The sequence below is a fragment of the Anser anser genome (assembly GCF_964211835.1).
Source record: "Anser anser genome assembly, chromosome: 2".
Lineage (NCBI taxonomy): Eukaryota > Metazoa > Chordata > Aves > Anseriformes > Anatidae > Anser > Anser anser.
The window spans coordinates 79,910,261-79,923,529 of record NC_139721.1 but is presented as its reverse complement, the minus strand read 5'-3'; the positions used below and the strand labels follow the sequence as shown (position 1 = coordinate 79,923,529).

The following is a 13,269-nucleotide window of genomic DNA, read 5'->3' as shown; positions in this document are numbered from 1 at the left end:
GAAAGAAAGTCCCCAACCAGAAATCTACTAGTAGTAAATTATCTGAAATTTCAAATGACCCATGGATATATTTATCATATTATCCCTATATTTATGAATTTGTGTGTGGGAGGGGAGGAGGTGCTCGAAGCTGCAAATTATCAATCCACATCCAGTACTTCAAACTGAGCCAAGTCATTCTCGCCTTTTCTTTTAAGCTGGACATAATCAGAAAATAATTGAGTGGTTGAAATGAAAGATTTTACCTTTGGTAGTACTTTATTGTACTCAGTACTCTTGTGTTGGTAAGAACAAGTTAACTGCCTTGTTCTCCATCACTACAATGAACTAAAGGGAGGATTGAAATGAACTGAGAAAATTATTCTTCTATTTTAATCTTATTAATCTTTTTTTCCTCTGTTCCAGTTAAAACAAAAGCAAGAGCAGCAGAGGCAGATTGACTCTGTAACAGCAAAAGCATGATTCAGTGAATCTTTAAATCTGAGAGCGGCCTTTTCTTGTTCTGTAGCTCTAAAAATTAGGATGGTTTTCCTAGCTTTCATCAGAACAGGTTTGTACTCTGGAGATGAACATGTACTTCTGAATGGAAAAGTGTAGTTTTGTTTAGGATTCTTTTTAAAACACCAGGCTGTCTGACAGCAGAAATCATATTATAGGCATCTCTTGCTATCAATCAAGGACAAGAAATATCCTGAAAGGATTAAACTTGCCTGAAAGGACAAAAAAGGGACAAACTGCCTGAAAGGCAACTGGAAGCAGGGTACACATAGTAGTGACAAACCCATGGCTTGACAAAACCTCGCCTTGCTGAAAGTTCAGGTTCTAAATTTAGGGCTCTAAATAAGTGATATGATGTGTGAAGGGTCTACACTGCCAGCCAGAGTCAAGAGGAAGAGCTGGTGTCTTCATGCCTTTCCAAATCAGGGCATTTAAGTCTAAAGCACACTCTGAAAAGCCAGACTTTATTTCTTGGCTTCAGTTTCCCCAGCAGTCAGATAAGGCTGATGTTCACAAAGGAGCAAGCGAGGGGTGAGCCACACAGCCCCACCTCTACCAAAAGCAGGCCCCAGCCCTCAGCTGGGATCTGCTCCGGAGGGACTCCGTGCTCCAGCCGAGACCAACAGGATCCACGCGGACCAGCCCAGCCCTGGGCACTTGGCCCAGGGAAACATGCTTTTAGGTGCTTACATGAAAAACGATCGCCCTTGGCCTTTAGGGTAAAGCCTGCCTGCCTTTGGCTGAAATACTGCCTCTGCCTGGTGAGACGCCACTTTCACGGCTGATGTGTCTCTGGGTGAGAACTGGCTCGGAGGCCAGTGGCAGGTTTCGTGGCAGGATTTTGAGCAGACAGGGTTTCTGGATGCGTTAAGCAATCAACAAGTGAATACGCTGCGTAGGTAAGTGCGTGCCAGCCCAGCGAACCTGGGGCTGCTATCACTCCTCTGCCTCTGGACACGGCTGATAGGAGCCGGAGGGCAGAAAGGAGGCAAACAGAAGAGAGGGTGGGTCTCCAGCGCTGTGGCCACCTCATCACTGACTAACTAATCTTTTTTTCTTTCTTTATTTGGAAAACTGTCCTAATCTATGACGAGATTACAACAGAAAAGCACTTATCTGCCAGCACGCCTCGCCAGCTGTTCTTTAATAAGCTGTGGAGGGAAGAGGGGCCTGCTCTTTAAAAATGGCTGCAGTTTCCTCCTCGCCAGCAAACGCTCTGCTCGAGCGTGCTGGGACGAGACAGGCGAGGTGCCAGAGGCAGCTGGTGCACCGAGTGCTGCAGGAGCAGCGATGTTGAAGGAGGGATTGAGGCCAGTCCTGAGGCCCTCACGCCATGCACCGCCTGCTCTCATCGTTGGCACGGTACCTGCAATGCTGCCAAACAGCCTTCATATTTAAAATGCAGAGCAGTGGTACAACGTCTTCCTGCCAGATCTGATCTGGTCAGGCGCCTTCCGTCCAAACATCCCTTTGTGGCAATGATACCCAGCTCTGGAAGTTCTTGTTCCAACAAAGCTCCTCAGGTCCAGGTTCTTCTCTTACAAGACCCTCTGCAAGTGCCCAGCCCACCACATTTCACCCTGCCTCCCAAAGTAGCTCTTCAAAGCCCTTCCCTAATCTTGTGCATAGAGACTTGGAGATTTCTTTTTGAGAAAAAGAAGCCGGGGATTTTACTCTTCTGGCACATATGAAGAAGTTACAGGGAAATGCATCCATGTTTTTGCCTTGCCCTTCTTTTCCTGGCACTTTGTTCTGTGCTTCAAGTCAGATGCTATGAGGTATGACTGCCACACTGCCACTCCGTGTTTGAAATGTCAGCATGTCTCCACTTCTCTCAAAAAAACTCATAACCAGAGGAAGCCCTGCCCTCACCATCTGTGCGGTGAGCAGTTTGGCAAGAGTCAGAAGCAACATCTTCTCAGAGCTCAGACTTCAGCAGGAAGAAGTCTCTAACCTCTACCAGGAGCAAGATAGCTCCAATCCTCTGCAAGGGGCAGGGCCACTTGATGCCCTGAGATATGTATCCCTATGTTTTGGACAGATTGGTACAGAGGTTAGGATTTTATAATCACAGTATTTGCCCGTTCTTCCCAATCTAAATTGCTTTCAAATCCATTGCACATTTCCTAACCGATGTAGCAGAGGGGTAGGAATTTCACAGACAGGAAGTTCAGGAAAACTGGCAGCTGGATGGGGAAGAGTGGTCCCCTGCTCCCACCCCAGACACCCAAAGGAAAAGCATTTTCTACTTAGCCATTATCTATTTTCTTTGGTTGCAGCCAGCTGGTGATTCACAACATGCATTACTATGAGCTGGCCACAGTAAATGCTGTTTATTTCTGATCTGGCAGTCATAGGGAATATGAGCAAGCTTTGGAGGTGATAGGAAGAAGAACAAGGACAGTCCTGTGGGAGGCCAGGCTTCATTCATTCTATCATTCAAGGGATAACTTGGCATTTTCTTAATTTTGAGTATGACCAATGTTCTGTTTTTCTCTTTGGTTGTGTAGTCGAGTCTCATGGAAAAGAAAAGCTATTGCGAAATGGGAATGGAAAACTCGGTCCATCTGGTGTGTTTGAGCACTGTCAGGCAGGTGAGATAATCAAGAGCTGTAAGAATATAATAACAAGGGAAAACAGAAGAACTTAGATGGAGACGTTATCATTCCAAGGGAAAAAATATAAAAAATAAAAAAAAATCATTTTCCTGTGTGTTTCTGACTCTCTTCTCCCTTTCCAAGACTTCAGTCATCTGCTCTAAAGGACTGGCTCTTTTTCAGTGGCTGGAAATGGCTTAAGCAGTTCAAAGAAAGTAGGAGATACTAGGGACTTGGGGATAAGAGTCTTGCAAGTAAATTTCAAGGAAAATATTACAGCTTTAGCAGCTAACAGGAGGCAGAAATCCACTGTCTAGGAGAGTGCACTGGGGTATTGCCAAGAGCAAGCTGCTGATAATGGTTGCAAATATATTTGCTGATGAAATTTTAAGTTGCTTGATAGAGCTTTCTGGTTTTCAAAGCGACACTTTTCCATGAAAATTTACATCATAAGAATTTGAGGTGGGGTAAAATTGGAACCATGTGTTGGCTAAATATGGCAATTGGTTAAAAATGAGTGCAGAACCAAAGTGTCTATGCTTACAAATTGCAGCATTAAAAGCTAACAAGATGTCTCCTAATCCAACCTGAACAGAAAGAAGTTCCTGACCATGAGGGTCTCCCTACAGACTCAGGATCAAGGTTTGCTAAACAAAATATAGCCCATTATCCCTGTATCTGTCAGGAACAAAAAATACAGCACAAGGTATTTTCAATTCACCAAAATCCCTGGCACAATCCAGCTGACAACAAAAGGAACAGCCATTAGACCAAATAAAATCTTTGTTTCTTTGGACCAAATTGTGGAATTTCTCCTCTTTCTTGCAGCCTCTTTCATCTGTTGTGCCTTCTGCCTTCTCTGTCAACTCATCTGCACAGGAAGGAGAGAAAGGAGAATAATTAAAAAAAAAAAAAAAGTCCATATTGTATTCATCATAAACAACCTCCAAAATCAATGCACATTCTGTGAGGAGGGATTCTGGTCACACAGACCCTGTTGGCAAAACTCCTGTTGATTTTAGTGGGTGTGGATTTTGTCCTCTGCTTTAGATACTCTCTGAAGAGTGTAGCCAGTCTGCATGCAGACCTAAGGGACTTGGAAGTTGTTAAGTAAGGTGTGTGATCTAATTGAGAAAATAGTAGCTCTGGGAGTTTTTCTGACCACAGCTTTACTCATTCCCACCCAGTAACTTCTTTGGTCCTAAACCTGCAAGAGGCTGCACACGTGGTTAATGTTAAGGGCGTGTGTAGTCCCATATCCATGAAGTCAGTGTGAATATTCATTTGTTCAAGGCTAAAAGCGTGTAGATGTTGGAATGGTTGGGACCTTGGACAGTTTCAGTATTATGGATGGTGCTCATTGCAATTATCTATCTAGCAGAACACCCTTTAGTATGACTCCAGAGCAAAGATTTTAAGTCATGGGCAAAGTAAAGGATAGGAAATTGGTACTTCAGAGAACCAGCTGAACAAGAGGCCGATCTCCTAAACTCTGCTTTGTTTAAATGAACACACTATAGCATATTAAATTATCCTATATTAAACATGACTTCATCTTTAACAGCTTCTAAACATTATGATTGTAACTGACAGCAAGTTCTAGATCTGACTTAAGAAAGCAGCATGCTACTCACTATCTGAAATAAAACTTACTTTTCTATTATAGAAGTTTATGTATAAAAGCTTAAATTCAAGAAAAAGTAAGCCTTCAAACTCTACCTTATTGCAGAGTTAGTGTAACTTAAAGTCGTCTAAAATAAAGCAAATACTTAAATACTTTCCTGAATGAGGGTCTAAAGGAATAATTTTGCTGAATAAGCACTGAAGGGCCATAGGTCTCTAAACAACTAACTGGAACTATTACCAGTAAATATTTTCATTTTACCTTGTGTATCACTGCCAGCTATGATGGGCTGAAGCCAGATTCTTGCAGAGAGGAAAATGAATACACAGCAGTACAGAAAAGTGATCTCTGTTGTCTTGCCCTTTTGTCTGTAGGAAAAAAAAAAAAAAAGAAAAAAAAAAGCATTTTGGCATTCGTATGTACAAATCCATGAACTGTGTGTTAAAAGATTATATTTTAAGTTTGTATACAAATTAATCATTTAAAAAATTACAGCTCAGCAGTTGTTTATATCACATGACCAGACTATCAATCATAATAATAATAAAACAGGAGATTTTTAAGCTAGTACACTTCTGAGTATTCAACCAAAATGGAGAAAAATGGGGAAAACACATAATATATCTTCAGGGCAGTAATGTCCTGTTATTGTTAAAAAACTGCTGGGACCTCATTAGTGACTATGAAAACATCATCTGTGAATACTGTGAGGCAATAAATCTACAGTGTCCAAGGAAGAGAGTGCAGGGGGGAGGGGAGGGGCGAGGGAAGAGAGCAAGCACAACGTGTGTATTTGCCATTTTTTCTTACCCAGCTGTGAGTTAGTAATTTCCATATCTGCTTGCCAAACAGCTTCCAGAAACTATTACCGATTATGTGAATTCAATAGTCTGCTAATGAACGATAAGATAATGGGTCCGTGTTCAAGACTGCAGGAGACAAATACTTGTTTACATGTCAGAAATTCCTTTTCCATTTGGGTCATTGTACACAAATACACATGGCTCATGAGGCCATGGCTCATAGCAGTATAGCTCCCAGCCAGGGCTGCTGATGCTGCAGGTATGGACCTTCAGTCTCCAAACCAAACGCTAGTTGTTGAGGTACTCCTCTGATGATCAGTTTTCCATAGCTTTAAATAAAGCAGGCAGTGTTTTAAAAATGAACGAAGAGTTTTGTGAAAAGAAGGAAGGAAAGAAGGGAGGCAAACAGCTTAACAATAAATCCTGAGATATTTGTGTAAATACCTAGTATTTTGCAAGACTCTGCATGAGACATTTAGACTTGTGATAAAATTTACCTATCATAGCTATTTTAGTAATGCTTTATAATGCTTTTCACCTCAGATGATTTTATCATCTGCCTGCCTCATAGCGCCATAGTGCAATGAGGCATAAATCCATTGGTATCACATACATGCTGCTGCGCTACAGTGAAATTTGGCTCTGTATTTGCAGAACTCATGTCACCTGTCACTGAAATGTGGCTACTTCTAGAGAGGAAAAGCAGCACTGCCAGCAAGACTGTTTTTAGCAGAGGAAGCAAAGGGTAATATAGCCAACCAAAATGGCTTGGGAGAGTAGGTAGGAGGAACAAAAGTAAGTACTTGAGTCAGAGTTTCTTCAGGGCACCAGGTCTCATGTATGCCTGAGAAATTAAGGGCACTTCATGGCCACAAGTTTAACACCAACTGAACAAGTGGAAACTACTTGCTGCCACAAAAATTACAGACTGGTTTACTGGTTTTGCGCAGGACCCCTGCCCCCCAAGTCATAACCCACACCCCACTTTTTTTTTCTTTCACTCTAAATCCATTTCTTCCACTTGATTTCACAGCACTGGGTCCTTGGTAGGTCATGGTCTTCAACTGGAGAGCTCTTTTGTACATTGAACCTGTAAAGGCATTGAGAAAGCAAACAGAACTTGATTTACCTCCCAGGAAATTGGGTACCTTATCTCTGTATGTGAAAATTAAGTCACTGGGAAGTAAATATCACCAAAAAAGGACTTCACATTACCAGTATCACTTTTGGAAATCTTCAAAATTGGCAGATGTCTAACATAGTGGCCTGCCAGGGTTAGTAAAAATGCTGTTTTCCGTATTTTGTTTATGCTAGGGCTTTGGACAATGAGACTTACGGCAGTGGGAGAACCAGAGTTTAGGTGTTATTGGACTCTAAGAAACAGCTAAGACCTCTGTCTCTAACTACAGACTCTGTAGTTTTACAGGATTGTTTTGGACTTACCCCATGCTACAGCAATTGGAATATGACCCTATAGAAGAAAATTGAAATGCTGCAGTTCTTTCCAGAGATCTTGAGCACCTTTATCTCCAAGGGCTTCTGGAAGATGGAAATCAGGCACAGCTGAAAATCAGGTGTTCACGTTTAAGGGCTTGAGTCTTTCTTGTGTATCAGCTTTTCTTACTCTTCTCTGAGAGCTACTTCTTCCACTTTTACCACCTGAAACCATAACCTTTTGCACGGTGTCTCCTCTTTGCTCTGCAGTGGAAACAACCCATAGAAGCATCAGAGGAGAGCGTTTTCTGCAGAAGCTAGCAGCAATGTTGATTCTTGCTGCAAACAGAGCCAACAACAGCAAAAGTCAAAACAAAGATCTGGTCATGCCCAATCAAAGGTCATCTCCTGTATCACATCCCATTAGTCAAAAGGCAGAAAGGACCAGTCATGATTTAGAGTAATCTGAAATAAAGCACTAGTGCTTGGCTTGGAAGGAATTCCAGGTTTTGTAATGGATCTAGCAGAACTATATGTTAATGTGGTCTGCATTAATTTATGTTTTGTAAATGTAGAAAAGCTGATGGGAAAGCAATAGGCCCCTGCTAAGCTATATCTCTTGGAAGAAAAATGACATGAAATAGGATTGGACCTTATAAAATCTCAAAGGTAGCAGGGAAAAGAGCATGCTGTTATTCATTCACAGGAGTTGGTATCTTCTTCCTTCTCCTGGGCAGTGTGTGCACAACCAGAAATGGTCAATTCAGGCATATACATGTATGTAAGCACAGTGACTGGCAGCCTATATAGTACATGCATAGAGTATAGGCAAAAAAATTTCACAAGCAGATAAGGAAACAGCTATTAATCTGGGCAAAAGTTAGAATTGCTTGGTCAGACACGCATATGAGCAGTCTTGCCACTGTAACAGGGATTCATTCTTGGGACTGAATTTTCTGTACTCTGCAGTAGCTTGCTGTAGTTTAAAATCAGATCAGAAGTGATGTTTTCATTGGCTTGTTGGTCTACACAGTCAGAAAGAAATGGTAAATGGGAAGAAAATATATGCCAGTTCTGTGTATATATCAACATTTAACTTCTGATTGCCTAATTCTATATTAATCCTGGACTGACCAGTATAGTATTTGAGGTGAAAGAATAATTTGTATGTCTATGATATTTAGAAGAAGAAAAAAAAGTAGTGTTTCTGATACTCCTCTTTCTTACTGACTGCATATACATCGCATTATACTACAATGTGAGCTGCTTGGCCTGTCAGGGTACTTTCTGCAGTACTTTTCTGTACTTTTCTTTTTTCAACTCCATTGGGGGAAATTCAAACATTCAGCTCCAAAAAAAGTCCCAGGAATGTGCATGCACATCACTTAAGAAGCTTCAAAAATCGCAACTTTCATGTGTGATGTTCTGCAGTATAAGCATTAGATGAATGTATGCCAGTACTGGCCTGAGATTCAAATTTTCCCCTCTCCTGGCCTCACTAACTTAGTTTACTAGATTGAAATTTCCTAATTTTATTCTCTTTATTCTCTTTATTTTCTCTTCCTCTCTCTTGAGAGAGTTTATTCTCTTCTCAATACTGTGGCACTTTTCCTGTTGTAATGTTTGCCTTTTGTTGTTTTGATTTCATCTCCTCCTCATTCAAGAAGGATGATTGACCCGAATGCTCCATATTCACATTTCTTGAGCTATGAACTGCACTCTCAGTTAAGTCAACAACAATATAGTAACTAATAGAAACAGTTATCTCTTTTTCAGAGGAAAGGTATCCTAAATGTTGAAAGACATTGCCAGAAATCTGTTAAAAAAAAAAAAAATACAACTCATAGTGGAGCTAGAAAAATCAGTCCAAAGCTGAATTGTATTAATTGGACTCCCATGCCAGTTGTTAACTCATCAGCAACTCATGGCTCTTGGAGCCCAGGAGCACTCCTGATGTCTGCCAGAGCTTTTAGTCCACTCCCTGGTTATGCATGGATGCATATATCCCGCCAGACCTCCAACTCTGCCATTTTGGCCCCAGGTTCAAAGGCCTTCAGACATTTCTGGAAGGGCAGTTATTCTTGTTTTAGACCATTGACAATGCTAATGGTAAGAGCAGATTTTGATCTCATATTTTGCAAGTCTGATTTTTTCTTTCTTTTTGTTTTTTTTTTCTGAGGTTAGTGCAAAAGGAGCAGAGGTAAGTCTAGGGTCCAGCTTGAAGGCCACTGAGTGAAGCCTGGAGTTCCACTTGTTGCCAAAGGTGATGAGAACGATTCACAAAAAGTGTTAATTTCTGTGGAGATTACCACTGTGGAAACCGAAGAGGTGACTCATGAGAAATTCATGGTTTCAGTATAGACAGGTAAAAATTGTCTCCAAATCCCATGAAAGAGCAAACTGAGCTAATAATGCTTCATGGTCCTAGCTGCATGCACTGAATTGGTAGATAGATAACTGTTGTTATCTATCCTGTTGCATATTCCTGTTGTGTTACTGGAGTCAAGATGGTGTTTATCAGTGACTGAGGTTTCATACTAGGATCTGCTGTGTCCAGGCAGCTCCTGAGCTTGTGTGAAGTGCCACACAGACTTATCCTCTCCTCCTTCCAGGGGTGAAAATCAAGAGAGAGAGAGAGCTCAGAGAACTGGCTGCAAAACAAAAAACATGCACAAAACATGCGTGTTTTATTCAATATTAATACACTAATTTAGACAGAGAAGAACATAAAGCTCAGCCATTTTTATCCATTGTTGACCCCAAAGTCTTTCTTTTTGAAGGAATTATGCATGGATTCTGAAAGGAATGCATGGAACATGGATTGCTGTGGAAATCCAAACAGGATTGCTGAAGAGAAGGCAAATATTGCAAATAATATGCATGAGCATCCACATCAGTAAAATTCAGGAAAATAAGATAAATAGAACTTCTTTTCTGTTTGCTTTTAAATAAACATTTGTGAATATATTTGTCAGTAGAAATTTGATAGGAGGAAGCTCACATGATTTATCTGAGCCACATCAGACGCTTTTAGATGTCCATTTTGAAAGCTCTGGGTTTGTTAGCTTTAAGAGTTGATTAACTGAGGGCCCAAACATTTCTATGAAAATGAGACAACCAAAAAAGTCATACTAACAGGAATTTCCAAGCAGTGTTCATCAAAAATAAGCAGGAACTTGCACTAAAATACAGTAGTAGCACATCAATCAATTTCTCAAAAGTATTTTGAGCTCTAATTTTACTATTATTTCTCATTTGTCTCCAAAGTTTACTGGTGCTAATGTTGTTAATATTGTCAGTCTCTAACTCTCAGTAAACTAAAATACTAACATGATTTCATTATTTATTTTCTCCCTTTTTTTTTTTCTTTTTCATTTCCACAATTGCACAACTATGGAAGGTACCTCATTGTGAGACTACTATGTGCTAATTCTCTAAAGTATGATGTTAAATGTCATTGCCTTTGATAGGACCCAATCTCATGCTTATTTGAACTTAACTGATCTGTTGATTTTGGAGCCTTAGTTTTTGCAACATTTGCTATAAATTGCACAAAACTTTTCCACTTTCAATTGCAATTCACATTACCCACCAAAGATGAGTCACTGGAAGCACAAGAATGCGTCAGTACTTTAGGCCAACTCTATCACTATCACATACTGTACATGACATCTTCTATTTTCTTCCTCTTTTAATTAAAAAATATATCAGGAGAAGAAAAATCACAATTTTTTTTCTCCCACTCATTTCCTGTCTTCCATACTTCTGACTCAAAAATCCAGTGAAGCACCTGTGTGTTGAAGCACTAATATTAACTTCATCTTAAACGTTTCCATTCGAAAAGCCCAGTTTTAGTTAGTTATTATTTTCATAAACTTTAGCCTTTTTGGCTGAACTTATTCCATTGCTGTTCTCTTTCCAAAAGTGACTATTTTTGGAAAGTTTAAGCAAGAATCAAGTAAAAACAAAACTTAACAGAAATACACTTTTCCCACCATTTCCCCCAAATATTTGGAACAGATATAACGGCCAAACCTTTTCAGATAAAAATCTGTTATTTGGCTGGGGACAGTCTGTAAAACAGAAAGGTGTCTTCCAACATTGTTCTGAAAACAGTCGGAGGCATCTGGAATCATCATTTCTGTTTCTTCAAACAAAGAAACTGAGGCACACGACCAGTAACCAAAACTAGCTTCCTATTTCTTTGCTTGGTGTTCTCTCCATTTATTTCTAAGCTAATTAACAATAATCTCCTATGCTCTAAATAGCAGTGTTATGTGTTCCTTGTACAGATAACATTGTGCAAAGAAGAGAGACAAGGTGGTGGTAACAGCTGGATGTTCAGTCTAGGTGTATACCAGGTAAGTGTGACAAACACAAAGGCACCCACTTACTGAACAGTCAATTCATGACCAAGTGAGTGCTGAATGCACTTCAACAAATAATATTTTTTTCTGTTCTTATAGGTCATGGCAAAGAAATATTTCATGGCTGCCTCATTCACTTAACAGCATCAGATCTGACCACTGAATCATAGTGTATTGGCATGGAATTGACAATTCTCTCGAGGGTCTCAATACAGCATTGTTTTTTGGTTGGTTGGTTGCTTGCTTTTTTTTAAAGAGAGTTTTAAAAAGTTTTTGGGGAGTCAGATGCCCACAAAGCAAGCAGGGTTTTCAGCCCTTCTCCATCACGCTCCTTTGACTATTCCACCCACGTAATGTAAGCATCATTAATTGTAAACACGTGAGCAGTTCCACTGAAGCCTGAAGTTAAGTATGTGTTTAGGTACTTTGTTGGATGCTTTCTGTTTATGCTCCATAACAGAAAAAGTCCATGTGGTGGGGAAAAAAAAAAAATAAAAAGGAACTTTTCAGCCAAGCTCAAGCCCTCGAGGAAAATGCACACATTTTTAAAAAATTTTTGGACACTGAGACAAAATTGGGAAGTGTGAATGCTCGACTTGTATTCCCAATCCCTTTTAATGAAGGGGTTCATAGCTCAGGTGCTCTTGCCACTGCAGAAGACAAAATTTTTGTGCAAGCTGCTGTCCCTGTCATGCACCATTTGAGAAAACATGCCTTCTTGGTCTGTATTCTTTGTTCTGAAGAGACTTCCAGATTCAAAACACTAAGTCAGTTTTGAGCAGTCTTCATCAGACACTGCACATGTACATCAACAAACAGGTTGTCTTTAATGAGCTACTTGCATGCAGATTTTTCTTTCCTGGATTTATTGTACAAGATAACCCCTGCAAGCAAATAAATACTAACTGTGCACAAACAAGGCTGTTGAATGGCAGCTTTGTTTTCTGAAGAAGATAGAGGGTTTATACCTTGAGAAGAAAGGGGATAAAGGAAGAGGACTGCCTCACTAGAACTAGGCAATCATTGTGCAGCTATTTTACAATGCAAATATATGTGGGAACCCTCACACAGTGCTACATTACTTACTGTTGACCTATTTCCTGTGTTTCTATTCCCCTCTGAAAATTGAGGATGACCTTTTATTTACCTTCAGGACTGGACTGAGTAAATGCAATGGCATATTCTAGAAACATCTCACCTTCTAAATTAGTGTGTTAGTGTGATATATGGCAGGGATAGTGGCACAGATCTTCACTCAAGGAGAATCAAACACCTTTTTTTTTTTCTTTTTTCTTGTGGGTTTCATTAAAATTTGCTAACAAGTGGAGAAATTACCAGGAATCTTGGGATGCAGCCCATTCTTGGGATGCTGTAGATTGCATAGCCCATTTCTGCACATCATTCTCCTTGTCATTTCCCCTTTCATTTCATTTCCCTTTAACTTGGTTAAACAAAGATAGGGCTCTATTCAAGCTCATCTAAGTTTCAATGCTTCCAAAGACCAGGCTTGCTACATGGCAACTTTGTCCCTGGATGAGTCCCCTGTGTTGACCCTATCTGTCCTCTTCTTGGCAAAGATGTCTCACAGGCTCCTCCTAAGTCTGCAAAACTCTTGGCAACACTTCCACTGCCTCAGGTCAAATTATGACTCATTTGCAATGTGTAGACAATAGAAGCTGTACCCCCTAGGTAGGTTTGCTCTGGTATATGCCTAAAACATGGTCTGTTGTTTTGCAGTCCATCTTCCTTTTACTCCTTGGCTCCTTGGCTCCTGTTCCCCACCACTCTCTCCTTAACAAGCTTAATCAGAATACTTGGATCTTCCTCTTCAAAAAAGAGAGAAGGGTAATTTATTGACAAAATACATTGTTTTGTGCTTGGCATTGACCACATTTACTGATCTGTCACTCTTCTTTAGAAAAAGAAAGCAAAAAGTCTGTGTCTAA

General features: G+C 40.3%; 1 protein-coding gene and 1 long non-coding RNA gene across 2 annotated transcripts in view; one reads left to right on the top strand and one right to left on the bottom strand.

The window, feature by feature from the left end:
* Positions 1–1,813: 1,813 nt before the first annotated feature.
* Positions 1,814–13,269, bottom strand: part of LOC310894889 (uncharacterized protein) — a 35,390-nt gene continuing 23,934 nt past the window's right edge. Inside the window, exons 2-4 of the mRNA XM_083825548.1 lie at positions 4,981–5,087; positions 3,817–3,966; positions 1,814–3,108 (exon numbers count right to left, since the gene is read on the bottom strand). Of these exons, the coding sequence (XP_083681674.1) occupies positions 3,032–3,108; positions 3,817–3,966; positions 4,981–5,087 (334 nt within the window). The 3' untranslated portion in view covers positions 1,814–3,031. The remainder of the gene's footprint in view (positions 3,109–3,816; positions 3,967–4,980; positions 5,088–13,269) is intronic.
* On the top strand, positions 6,666–12,912 carry LOC310894890. Its single transcript, XR_014580259.1, has 4 exons — positions 6,666–7,096; positions 9,141–9,321; positions 11,249–11,317; positions 11,423–12,912. It is a non-coding gene; the product is annotated as an uncharacterized lncRNA (long non-coding RNA).